The sequence below is a fragment of the Aulostomus chinensis genome, chromosome 10 (assembly GCF_037954235.1).
Source record: "Aulostomus chinensis isolate RoL2024-O1b breed Wild chromosome 10, RoL_Achi_v1.0, whole genome shotgun sequence".
NCBI classification, from domain to species: Eukaryota; Metazoa; Chordata; class Actinopteri; order Syngnathiformes; family Aulostomidae; genus Aulostomus; species Aulostomus chinensis.
Window position 1 is genome coordinate 14,512,116 of NC_141329.1, and position 14,131 is coordinate 14,526,246.

At 42.6% G+C, this 14,131-nt stretch overlaps 1 protein-coding gene across 2 annotated transcripts in view; it reads left to right on the plus strand.

The window, feature by feature from the left end:
- The window catches only part of cuedc1b (CUE domain containing 1b), a 43,258-nt gene that overhangs the window by 11,281 nt on the left and 17,846 nt on the right, over positions 1–14,131 (plus strand). For both annotated transcript variants that reach the window (XM_086216132.1, XM_086216133.1), the window contains exons 2-9: positions 67–702; positions 1,025–1,152; positions 9,900–10,026; positions 11,023–11,287; positions 12,878–12,943; positions 13,159–13,239; positions 13,336–13,429; positions 13,558–13,616. In XM_086216132.1, coding sequence (XP_086072258.1) covers positions 394–702; positions 1,025–1,152; positions 9,900–10,026; positions 11,023–11,287; positions 12,878–12,943; positions 13,159–13,239; positions 13,336–13,429; positions 13,558–13,616 — 1,129 coding nt within the window. In that variant the 5' untranslated portion in view covers positions 67–393. The remainder of the gene's footprint in view (positions 1–66; positions 703–1,024; positions 1,153–9,899; positions 10,027–11,022; positions 11,288–12,877; positions 12,944–13,158; positions 13,240–13,335; positions 13,430–13,557; positions 13,617–14,131) is intronic.

Consider the following 14,131-nt stretch of genomic DNA (forward strand, 5'->3'; position numbering starts at 1 on the left):
GACGATTATTTTGTACTTGTATTGTTATTTGCCATTGCAAACACAGTGCTCTTCTTCTATTTCTAGGTGCTGACAACTTTGAAGTAGCTATGCTTGGTGCCTGGAAGATTTGGACTCTTTTCTCCACCTGGTAACAGGAACCTTGACATTAGATTTCTGTTGCCACCTGACAAGCCTACATACTTTCAGCTGTGCTTGATGCAGCTCAATAACAAGTATTGCTGGGGTAAAACTCCAGTTGTTTTAAACTCTAATTCAAGCACTGCCATGCCCATCTTAGAATGAGAGACTGAGCAGCGAAAAAGCAGAAATCAAATACGACTGACAGGGCCAAAGTGCTGTGTTATTGACAGAAAAAGATCCATCATATCAGGAGGAGGAGAAGGCTTGAGGATGACCAGCCTGTTCAGGCGCAGCAGCAGCAATGGAGGCTCCAAAGGCAGTGGAAGTGGTGGGGGCAGTGGTGGACAGGGCCAGCTCAACAACAGCAGGCCCAACCGGCAGGTCCGCCGCCTGGAGTTCAATCAGGCCATGGAGGATTTCAAAACAATGTTCCCCTCCATGGACTATGAGGTGATAGAATGTGTGCTGCGCTCCAACAATGGAGCTGTAGACGCCACCATTGACCAGCTACTCCAAATGAGCATTGACGGACAGGGCTCTGATGACAGCTCAGACTCGGAAGACAGCATCCCTGCTGAGGTCAGTGTAAATGGTCAAAAGTCATGAACACCACTGGGACATTGAAAGCATGTTTAGTCTCTTGTCATTACAGTGCAATCAACACTAAACCAATTGAAATAATTAACTCCATTGGATTTCTTCAGAATTGCAGTTTTAGTACAGACTTTAAACCTAAAGACATCAAAGGTCACAGGGGGATTTAAATATTGCATATTTTACCTAATTCTTAATGAATGACTCTGAATGGAATCAAAGTAATATTTGTGAAAACTGAACGTTCATGAAGGTTAAAAACATTTGCCGAACCAAATCTGGTACTGTGACCTGTATTTCTCTGTAGATTCTGGAGCGTACGCTTGAACCTGACAGTTCAGATGAGGAGCCACCTCCAGTCTACTCTCCGCCAGCATATGATATGCATATTTATGACAGGAAATACCTGGAAGCCCCACCTACACCCCCACCAAGGTAAGAACCTGCACTTATGGTAATTATCAGATAAAAAGCATTTAAAGAATTTTTTCTTTAAAAGATAATTTAATTTTGTGCTCAAACAAATCTATGGGCCAACATTTTTTTGATGGATTATTCGCTTCAAAAATTATAATCAGGCCATTCTCATGCATTTCGAGGCCAATCTACAAATTAGGAGCGACCCAAAGCTCCTGGCATAGCTATTTTTACGTTGTAATTTGAGTAATTGCTGAAAATAAGCTCTCTGTAAAATTAAAAAATTAATGAAACACAATTATCTTCAAAACAAAACCACTTGCATGGTTTTTGAAGCGTTAATTCTGTACCAAGAAGAACAAAACTGACATTCTACCTGTTGAGTTATGAGGGCATGATGACCTCTGTAGTCTTCTTTTTAGCCACTTGTATGCAACTGTCTTTTTAAGACTGTGCCTGAAAATGACCGTTTGGTTTCTTGTGACATATTTTATGCGGCATTTATTACAAAACATCTTTGAGCTTGTGTTGACCACAGACTTTATTGAGGCATTAAAACAAAACCCCTTTCAAAAAATACATGGACTAAGAAATGAGGAAACTGGATGTTGCAAATTGCTAACTTAGGGATTTTGGGACTCAATTCTGTGTAAATGTATCTGTTTTGACTTAGGCAAGTTAAAGCTGCATGGGACAACATTTACATCTCCCAGTCAGTAGGTGTCACACTCACTCTTGCCGCACTAATTCATTCTATTGGTTGCCAGGTTGACAAAATTGTTTATGGTCAGAGTTGGAACAGTGATAATAAGACATATAGCATGTCAAGTAAGGAATATTTGATGATTCCCATACACACTATCAATAACAAAAAGGACTTGTCAGAGGTTAAAGTTGGTAACTTTTGCAATTGCTATTGTTAATTAGCAAACATTCGCTTACCTGTCCAGTAGAAAAGTGGCCACCTTGGCATGTCATTTTAGCTTCTACGATCTTTCAGCTTCGACCACCATCAAAATGCTGAACTAAGATTCACCCTCATCTTGCTCCTTTATTGGTCCGACAGAATCTGAGAAGGATAACGAATAATCTCTTTTGTTTCTCACCCTTTCTTCCAGTTAACCCTACGCCTGCCGTCAGTGAAAACACATTGATAACATGTGATATCAACGTATTATTGCCTCAGAGATCCTGAACAGTTAATTTGTTTTCTTCAAATTCTTCGTCTTGCACCTATTAAATGCAATGTCGGGCAAGTGGTTAAAAAAGTAATATGCTCATATTGTTCCTCCAGATTAGATGAAAATATCAAAGAAATTAGCCATCCCACTTCATTCTTTTCTGTGTTGACAGTTGCACCTGTGCCGTACAGATTAGGTACTCGTGATAAAATTGGAAAGGTTTCCCGGGGGGCAAGCAGAAATATATTTGAAATCAAGATTTCTTGGGCTGGTGAAACAAAACATAATCAATACTTTACCCTGCTACTGGTGCTTTAGGTGTCATTTGTAAAAGTTGGTTCTGGTTAAGGTCATCTTACTTAGTTTTACACAATCAAATTCAAGGTATTAGTCACCTAATATAGTTAAAAGGATTATGTTCCTCTAGCCTGTAACCTTTGGCCCTGCGATGGACTGGCGACCAGTCCACGGTGTACCCCTGCCTCTCGCCTGAAGGCTGCTGGGATAGGCTCCAGCCCCCCCCCCCCCGTGACCCTTAACAGGATAAGCGGCAGATGATGGATGAATGGATAGCCTGTAACCTTTCTTTTATCCTATATATCGCAAGTGCATTGCACAGCACTGTGAAATATTTCTAAAAGTAAGGGTCATAAGCCAAACTGCTGGAAAAGTAGAGAAAAAGAAGAATTGGTATGACAGTGGGACTAGATAATGGAATGGCACATTCTAAAGTCCATTTTCTTTAGCCTGTTCAATTTGGGAAAGTTTTGAATGTTGTTTTTCCCACAGCATAAATATCTGAACAATGCTGAATGGCAATCATCCCAGTAGTTGTTCAGAAAAGACAAGACCAAAGTGGCTTTACAATACTGCAAACATAACTGATGACGACAAAAAATCATATTACTAATAGTCAAGTCAATTTTATTCATACAGAGCCAAATCACAACAAAAGTTATCTCATGACACTTTACAGGTAGAGCAGGTCTAGTACCACACTCCTTCAATGAATTTACACCCAACAATTCTCCATCAGCAAGCACATCCTGCAACAGTGATGACGAAAACCTTCCATTTAACAGGCAGGAACGTCGAGCAGATCCAGGCTCAATGGGCACGGCCTTCTGCTTTGACCTGTTGTGGGGAAAGAGCAGGAGAGCGGGACAGAGACAGATAATGGAGGAAGACAGATATGCAGAAGGAAAGAGTGGGACAGAGATAAAGAGAGAGAGAAAGGGAAGAGACTGATGGACAGACGGGGACGTGAGCAGGTGGAGCTACGGGTGGCAGCTTGAGCCTCTTCAGGTCTGCAGCCTCCTCCAGCAGCACCCAGGATCTGGGATGAGGGGAGCCCGAAGGCTCCGTAGAAGAAGACGAGTTAGTAACACATATGAGTATGATTTATGTATGACAAATATAGGAGGACAGATAGGAGGAGAGAGAAGCCCAGTGCACCATGGGAGATCCCCCAGCATCCTAAGCTTATAGCAGCATATCTAAGGGTCAGCCTAAGCAGTCCTAACTATAAGCCTGATCAAAATGGAAGGTCTTTAGTCTGCTCTTAAAGGTAGAGAGGGTGTCTGCATCCTGGACCGAAACTGGGAGACGGTTCCACAGGAGCGGAGCCTGATAGCTGAAGGCTCTGGCTCCCATTCTACTTTTAGAAACTCTAGGGACCACCAGTAACCCCGCATTCTGGGAGCGAAGGGTTCTAGCTGGATAATAGGGGACTAGGAGCTCTGTCAGGTATGAAGGAGCCTGACTGTTGAGGACTTTGTATGTTAGAAGGAGAATTTTTAATTCTATTCTAAATTTGACAGGGAGCCAATGCAGAGAAGCCAGTACAGGAGAGACATGGTCTCTTCTACTAGTTCTGGTCAACACGCGGGCAGCAGCATTTTGGACCAGCTGGAGAGTCTTTAGGGAACTACTGGTGCAGCCTGATAGGAGGGAATTGCAGTAATCCAGCCTGGAAGTGACAAAGGCATGGACTAGTTTTTCTGCATCCTTTTGAGACAGGATGTGTCTGATCTTAGCAGTGTTTCGTAAATGAAAGAAAGCAGTCCTAGAAATTTGCTTAATGTGGGCATTAAAGTACAGATCCTGATCGAAAAGAACTCCTATGTTCCTTACGGTCGTGCTGGGGGCCAAAGTAATACCATCCAGGGTACCTATCTCATTAGATAGGGTGTCTCTAAGATGTTTTGGGCCCAGGACAATGACTTCAGTTTTATTAGAGTTTAATAAAAGGAAATAATGGGTCATCCAAGTTTTTTTATCTCCTTTAGACAGGCCTCCAGTTTAGTCAGCTGATTTATTTCATGAGGATGCATTGATAAGTACAGCTGTGTGCACTTGACTATGGTTGCCTGTGTCGCTAATTTCACGTTTCTGAGAATGGAACTTTCAATTACCAGAGTAGTTTTCTCGGCGGGTGTGTCACCAAGTGGGGAGAACCTATTCGGGAGCTGCCGGGGGAACGCTAGTTGGGGCTAAACTAAGACGATCCGCACCAGCTAACGGCGACTGACTAGCTGTAGCGGCTAATTGTTTGGATCCATCGGTACGGAGCTGCCGCAGGTCCAGTTCAACCTCGCTAAGCCTCGCCTCCAACGCTACAAACAAACTACATTTAACGCACTTATCTGTATCACTCAAAGAGGCTGAGGAGTAAGTAAACATGTGGCACACTGAGCAGGAGAGAGGAGAGCGGGAGGGGGAAGCCATTACTAGCTGAGAGTGGAGAGTTTACAGAAAGATAGGGTGTCGCGACAAGACAGATGGTTTTTAAACTTCGGCCAAATAAACCAAATAGATATGTAGTTTGGGCAGGTCATTAGTCAATGAATAAGGAATTAGCGGGGATGATCACACTTTAGCCAGCGCAACAAGCAAAGCACTACGTTCAGCAATGCACAAACCGGAAGTGAGGTCACACGCTTACCGCAACGCAGGTAGAGGAAATCCAATAGTTCCAATAAGATGATTTACCAGACATTACTTCACTCATTTCATTCTTTTTGGTCTTAAGGAAATATGATAAACGCTTAACATTTCCTGTCTCCAGTCTCCAGTAGGCACTTTCAGAGTATCAGTTGTTCAGTAGTCTCTAGTGACTGTATAGTTTATTAGGGCCTGAGCCTGAAGGTACTTCAGGCAAAGACCCTATTATGTTTGCTCGGCAGAGCAACACATTAGCAGCACTAAAAGCCAACTGCAGCCCGTGGTCTGATTTGAATTGGCCCGCAGCATATTCTAAAAATATAATGGAATATGGCCCACACATGGAACTTGACTTCAACCTCTTAAGCAGCACTGTACCGGTGGCGGTACAGCACGTAAATGACAGATTTTCACGGCAACAATGTATCCGATCATGTTATACCTCATTTGAAACCTGGTGGTGTAACGATTAACAAACACCCAATCACGATGAATAAAGTGACTTGTAGCCGGAGTTGAGTTATAATGTTGCTAGGCAACCGGCAAGCAATTCCTACACACTAACTTAGTTTTCCCAACATCATCACGTTATACTACTGGCATTTAACATCATCCATAAGACTCCAAAGAAGTAGAATTTACAGTATTCCCTGCTGCAATCTTTATTTTCAGTACGCTACTGAAGTGCTGGCATTGCTCCGTGGTCGCAGTCACCTACCTAGCTTCCCCCTCTCTCTCCCTTTGACCAGCCACCAGTATTACTTTGATCTCCGCGACACTCCTTCTCAGTCATGGTGACGGTCTGCTGAACACATCAATAGCAGGCTGAGCCAATCAATACCTGGGTTGTTGAGCCGCAGGCTGAAACCCCAACAAGGCCCCAGTTTACAGAGCGGACCATGCATCACTTGATTGACACTTGACACCAGCCTATGAGATTATTTCTGAATATAAAGTAGATATTCTTTTAGCCAATAAACAGACGACAAAACGGTACAGAGCATGAGGGTATCAGGTTTCATGGGCAACAGCGGGAGTCTTGCGCACCGGTGGTGCGTAAAGTTAGCTTGGCTGCGTAAAGCAGCGCTGTAGTCGTTGAAGCCGGTGAACGCGGCAGAGCGAGAGAAAAGATGGCCAGTAAGTGATTTTTCGCTAGAGCAAGAGGCTGACATGGTGCTTCAGCTGTCCGTTCGGACATTCGGACACCTGCGGTTGACCGGGCAGACATCGAGCAGTGTTTGCAGGAGTGGACCCAGACTTGGAGCTCTGAGTGACCGATCCAGTTGTTCCAGATGCGTGTTCATGGACAAACAATAATAGTAGGCTGTGCTATGTTTTTAAATGCTGTTGTGTACTTGTCTTTACTTCTGCCGACCAGTCAGCAGCCTGATTTGCATGAGGAATGTGTGAATTAGCTGCGTCAGAGGGGGGAAGGGTCAATTAATTAATAATTTATATGTTAGTAAGCCTTATTATCTAATAAATTCGTACTCATTAATTAAAGTCGATAACATTTTCGAACAAATGTTAGTTGGTGTGCTAATAAGCCCAATAACCTATTTGCATAACAAGTCTGAAATATCCTCATCCCCTTACCCCCCTTTTCTTCAGTGCTGTGAAGGGGATCACCATACTGACTAAGGAGCAATCTGAGCCTGTTGTTTTGAGAATGAGCTGCCAACCCTTTTTGAAAGAAAATAAATGAAAAAAACATTGTGGAAAGCTGTGTTTTTTTCCTTTTCTTCAAGCATATTCAATTATCAAGCATAACTAACCTACAATTGATCGATTTTGCTAACTCCAATACACTATCACGGGTTGCACGGTGGTGCAGTTGTTAGCACTGTGGCCTCACAGCAAGAAGGTTCCGAGTTTGAGTCAGGGCTCGGGCGCGGGATCTTTCTGTGTGGAGTTTGCATGTTCTCCCTGTGCCTGTGTGAGTTCTCTCTGGTACTCCAGCTTCCTCCCACCGTCCAAAGACATGCAATTTGGGGACTAGGCTGATTGGAATCTCCAAATTGACCGAAGGTATGAATGTGAGTGTGAATGGTTGTTTGTCTCTATATGTTGGCCCTGCGATGGACTGGCGACCTGTCCAGGGTGTACCCCGCCTCTCGCCCGTAGATGCTGGGATAGGCTCCAGCCCCCCCGCGGCCCTTACTAGTAAGGAATAAGTGGTAGATGACGATGGACATTACACTATCACCTTTAGTGTGTGGCCCGTCTGTTTGCATATTTTCTTGTATGTTGCCCACAGTGAAAAAAGTTTGGACACCCCTGTACTAGACTGTTCTTGCTGTTAATGAGTGCGCGCATTATGCGCAGAAATCATCTAATTTCACCCACTGAACATGCATGAAATTGGCTGAAATTCGGCACACTTGTCTGGTCTGGCTAAACAAAAAAACAACAAACAAGTCTATAGCGCCACCTACGGAGCCACACAACTAAAACATAATTTTAAGATAATTTGCAGCGCTATAACTCCTCCCACGAATGTCCCACAAACATGGGACCAACACCGTTGGACTCGTCTCATGAAGATGCAAAATTCATTCACTCTGACCCCTCACCTATCTACAACACAATGTCCACAATTTGCACAAAACTGTCAAAATGAGGACTTTTTTTACTCCCTGAACAAAATCTATCTCCTCCTACGGCATTAATGATATCACTTCCAAACTTTCACACATTACTCTCCCAACTGTTCTGATTAAAGTTTGTTAAAAGTTTTTATATGAACTACTCTGTTTGGATTTTATAAGCCGTCAAAGTGGGGGAGACACGTTTCACGCTTTCAATGGAAGTTATGGAGAGACCGTGTCCTCTCAGGGTACATACTGTCCAACAAATGCTTCTCACATCTACACCATACATCTCACAGCTTTTACAAACACACCACTGCATTCCTGACCAAAATCCCTAGAAAAATATGGTATTATGAGTCACTCTTGACCAACGTATGCCAATTTATTCAGCTTTTATGCACTCCAATTCTGTTGATCCTCCTCTCTCTCCACTCTAGCACAGATCATAGACAGAGCAGTGGGGGAGGGGTTCTTAAAGGGCCAGCTCTCAGCTCTGCTCTCCACTCTATTACAGATCATAGACAGAGCAGTGAGGGAGGGGTTCTTAAAGGGCCAGCTCTCAACTCTGCTCTCCACTCTATTACAGATCATAGACAGAGCAGTGGGGGAGGGGTTCTTAAAGGGCCAGCTCTCAACTCTGCTCTCCACTCTATTACAGATCATAGACAGAGCAGTGGGGGAGGGGTTCTTAAAGGGCCAACTCTCAACTCTGCTCTCCACTCTAGCACAGATCATAGACAGAGCAGCAGGGGAGCGGTTCTTAAAGGGCCAGCTCTCAGCTCTGCTCTCACTCTAGCACAGATCATAGACAGAGCAGTGGGGGAGGGGTTCTTAAAGGGCCAGCTCTCAACTCTGCTCTCCACTCTATTACAGATCATAGACAGAGCAGCAGGGGAGGGGTTCTTAAAGGGCCAGCTCTCAGCTCTGCTCTCCACTCTATTACAGATCATAGACAGAGCAGTGGGGGAGGGGTTCTTAAAGGGCCAGCTCTCAACTCTGCTCTCACTCTCTGGTCAGACTCAGGCTTCTAACTCCTCAACTACAAGGCCTGCGTGCAGCTTTTATTATGGCCTGAGCCCAGAGGTACTCCAGGGTGAAGACCTTATTATGTTTGCTCGACACACTCACCACTTCAAAAGTTAATTTCACCCCCTAAACATGCTCAAAAACTCACCAAATTTGGTACACACATCAGGTGCGGCAAAAAATACAATAATTAAAAACAAAGAAGCGCTCTACTCAATAGTGCCACCTACATACACAAAAAAACACACCACAGCCTGTAGGAATGTCCCAGACACAGGAACAACACAGTTTTATTTGTCTCATCAAGACGGACAAGTCATACACAGACACCCCTGACCTGACTCCAACAGGACGTCCACGATTTGGACACGAATGTCCAATTTTGCGCCCTGAACAAACGCTATCTCCTCCTAGGGCGTTCATGTTATCGCTTCCAAAACTCAATACATGACTCTTCAAACTCTGCTGATTAAAAGTTGTTAAAAGTTTTTTATAGCGTAAACGGTTTGGATTTTATAAGCTCTCAAAGTAGGGGAGACACTTTTTACACTTTTCACCTTACAATGGAAACCAATGGGGCACCTGTCTGCTCAAACACTCGCTTCTCACCTGTAAACTAAAACCCCCACAGCTTCAAAATACACACCACTGTATTCCTGACAAAAATCCCTACTAATATATGGTATGTTCCACTTTTGCCCAACACATGCAGAGCTATTTGATTTTGAATCACTAAAAATGTCAGCATCCTCCTCTCTCTCCACTCTGACACAGACAGCAGAGAGCAGTGGGGGAGGGGTTCTTAAAGGGCCAGCTCTCAGCACTGCTCTCACTCTGATCACACTCAGGCTTCTAACTCCTAAACTACAAGGCCCAGGGATTTGCCAAATATTCGGGATTTGCCGTTGGATTCGGGCTGGCGTTTTGCACCCAGCCGTGGGCGCGAGGAGGCTCAGGCCCTAACAACGCTGCTTGTAGCACCTGATGAAGTTTTTAGATGACTTCTATGTCTGTTCACTAACAGATTTGACACCCAGCTGCTGCCAGGTCACGAGCAGGTCCAAAGCTACCGCAACTGGAACCCTCCTTTGCTTGGAAATCTACCCGATGACTTCCTGCGCATCCTGCCTCAGCAGTTGGATAGTATAAAGGTAAACACGTGTCATCTTATTGGCAAGAAGCTGGTGAATTTGTTCAGAAACAATATGTCTCATTGTGTACATTTGTTAATGTAGCCCAAATCTCCAATGTAAAACATGTGGTCATCAATTGTGGTTCCAAGTTTGTCAGTAGATTCTTGCCTGTTATCTTGGTATGTTTCTATGTACTAAAAGTGGATTATTTGGTGGTTTTAGGCTGCTCTTAAGAGGTGTGTTTCTATAGAGGATAGATGATGGGTTATTGGTGTGTTTCTTAACTATTAGTCATGCACAGATCCCTCTTGCAGTTGCATGTTTATGCAACTCAAGCATGTTCTAAGTGCTACACAACAAAATCCTCCAGCCAATCATGGAAGTGGTAGCTCAGATGTGTAAAATGCAGAAATGTGGTTCACAAAAGTTGTAGCTGTGATCTAAAATATTCAAGATTTTTAGTAAATCAATGAAAAATACACAGCCCCATATATCATCTTTTTCAAGAATAATTGTCTTTTTTCAGATATAGGCCTATTTGCTTTCATTTTGATAGTATTTTTCAAGACCAGTACTTGCTGTATCTCCTTTCTGTACAGCTGAACTCAGTCATTAACCAGGTCATGGGGAAACGGCTGGCCTGGCTCTGACCAAAGTCCAGAAAATATCTCTCCTGGTCACTAATTACTTTTTTGCACCTTTGTTTACAATTTACCTGTACAACAATATAAAAGCAACCGTTTGTGGTTCTGCTGACAGCTCTTGGGTCTCTAGCTATAGCAATTTGCCACATCCAGCTGTTGAACAGCTTTTACTGCAAGTCTCTGGGCAGACATGATGGTACCCAGCGTGTCACTTTCAGCAAAAAGAAGTAAATAAATGTGGTTTAGAGTGTGAGTTGTTGTTGATGAAGTAGAAGTAACAGTAGCAGTGGGAATGAGATCAAGAGATGGCCACCAGTTAAACCATAGGAACTCAAATGATAACCAGCAACCTCTCCTGTCTTTAACCCAGCAAACCTCAGAGAGCAGTCTGTCCCAGCCGTCTTCTTCATCCTCATCTTCCTTCTCTTCAATAAACCACTGGACAGCCCAGACAGATTCTCAGTCTGGAGCTGTAGGGACCACTGGAGGTCCAGGTCTGACAACAGGAGCTATGGAGCAAGAAAAGAAACTGAAGCAGTATCTGGAAGATGAGCGCATTGCCCTGTTCCTTCAGAATGAGGAGTTTATGAGAGAACTGCAACGGAATAGGGAGTTTCTCATTGCCTTAGAGAGAGGTATCATCACACTCTCTCACCACACTCTTGGCATTGCTTATTTGAACATGATAAATGGAATGTAAAGGAGGTTGTAAAATATTTGATATATTGCTTTGAAATAATTACAAGTCCTTGGGTTATTTTTATTAAACATCTTTTGTTTTCTGTGCTTTTATTTCTATAAGTTGCCTTGATGCTAGTCCAGTGCTTCTCTCCAATAACTTAGTTTTGTCTAAGTAAAGAAATTGAAATAAATTATCAAAAACCACAGAGTAATAGCAGTGAGCAACCTGAGAAAATTAGGTGTTAAAATTAGGAAAACAAAATTCAATTTATCAGTCTCTGGTAACTTAAGCTAATCATGCTAAACTCCTATTAATTCCCTGCAACTATTAATTAAGAAAAAGGCATCATACAAATATGATTTCTTAACATTTAACATTTTTAGCTCTGTTGTACTTTGTGGTATTTTATGTCAGATGGTAACGAGCTGGTTTGTCTTTTTTATATATGTTTCTTTTCCTTTTTTTACTTGGACAAAATTAACTCCATATGTCTCCATTTGTCATAGTCCTACTTCCCCCATCTTAGGAGGCAAGGCACGTGTGACCATATGTTAGTAGACTTGGAGTCTGGGGTGGGGAGCTAAGTCAGACTTTGAGTGAATATCTAACTTTCAGCTTGTGATACCCAATTTCTACTGCAAATACCCAAGTCCCATCGTCCATCGTCATATTCCGCTTATTCCTTACTAGTAAGGGTCGCGGGGGGGGGGGGGGCTGCAGCCTATCCCAGCATCTACGGTACACCCTGGACAGGTCGCCAGTCAAATACCCAAGTACATGCCTCTTTTTTATTTACTTTCTAAAAAAATAAAAATAAAGAAAAAGCAGATTGAGCCCTTTCTCGGTGTGATTAGATGAAGAGTTGCCTGAAAGGAACATACTAATTTAGGTGAAATTTCCTTATTGTCAATCATTTTCAGAACTTGACAAGTACCCAATACCCTTTTCTCCAGAACCCCATCAGATGGCTGACTGCTTGACTGCTTACCTGTCATGAAACTAGTAGTGAATCACCTGGGTTTTGTGTTCCTGCCCATGCCAGTTGGAACCAGTGGTCTGTGTCTTCTGTTGAACATGAACCCAAGCCAGAAAGTCATTTGTCTGAAACTTACCCAAGCATGTCTTGTCCTGTTAGTCACAGGTTGAGATGAGATTTTAAGCTCAGTAGTAGCACTATTTTTTCTTTTTTTTATCCCCACTTTTTGATTTTTGACAAGTTAAGTAACTGAGAAACTCAATATTTGGTCAGTAATCATTTTTACACTGCATTATGAAATGTTATATATTATTAAGATTGTTGGGTGCCTCTAAAATACTGTCTGATAGAAATCACAAGCTGAGATGAGTTCAGTGTTAAAATTTCAAATTGTTGCTACATTTTCCTGAGACACTGATCGAGATGACATGATATACTATTACACCAGATGTCGTCTCATCATTTCCTAAGACACTGATTGAGATGACATGATATACTATTCCAACAGATGTCGTCTCATCATGGCTCCTCATATCAGTGGTCATAAAATCTGCTCTCTGTTTTTAGATCGCTTGAAGTATGAATCAAAGAAATCAAAGTCCAATCATTCATCTAGCATGGAGAATTCCACAGGTAGATATCGCTCATCAAGCTTCCTCTGCCAAGCTATTTGCTACTGTCTCTGTTATCTGGAACCAATTGAATGCTGCTCTGTGTTCGTCTATGCCTTCACTGTGATACATGTTGAACATATCAAGGATTTGTTTATCTACAGTTGCTGTGTGGTTTACGCATGTACATAAACTGTAGCATGTACAGTGTGGTAGTGTTTCTGTGTCTGTGTGCAGGAGAACAATGCTCTGCAGCTTCAATGGAGGCCGTCACAGATGACGCATTGTTCCGAGACAAACTCAAACACATGGGCAAATGTAGGTCCCCTGGTTTCAAATATGATGATTTGACTTAAGTCTTTAAAATCACATTACCATACTAGTTAATCCCATGAAATGTTGTCTCATTTTCAGCAACAAGGAAAAAGCTGTTTGAAATTGCCAGAACGTTCTCAGAGAAGACGAAGAGAAGAAAGTCAAAAAGGAAAACACTCTTAAAGCATCAATCGTATCCTTGAGTAAATCTTGCTCTGGCCTCTGCTGCTCACACACATTGGAAACTACAATGTTGTCCTCTATGAGTTGTGAGAGTTCATTTGGTAGTTTTTGTTTTCTTAATAGAGCTCTTTTTTCCAGACTAGGCACTGCCAATTCCACAGCAAATCTGCTCGACGATGTCGAAGGAAACCCCTGTGGTGAGAAACACCTGTTATTCACATAGTGTGAAACAGTTAGATTTTCTTTCGGTTCAAGATGAACTGAAGTTTAACACAGCTCACTCCATGAAAAGAAAGAAACAGATGCGTTCTGATACATACTCTTTGTATGCAGGTTTTCAGTGTTTCAAATCCAATTCCAAAACTAACAATTCAACTTGTGTTACTACTTCATACAGTGATCCATCACCTGTGCCAAGGTGTGAATGGAAATAGGATTGGACACATGAGCTACCTATTTAATAATCCTTTGATAGGGATCATTTAACAATTTTGTTGTTTAGATGCAAGGACATACAGTATAACATGGTAGTTTTATGAATGAGTAGCAACAGTGCCTTTTTAAAGCCTTGCAAGTTTCCAAGAAGGAGTAATTTTGATGATGTGTTTAATGTGTCTTGTTTGGTGTATACTTGTGCAATGTGTAACAGACACAACAGCACACTGACATACTGACTGGCCCTAATTACTCAGTCAAACTTGCATAGACACAA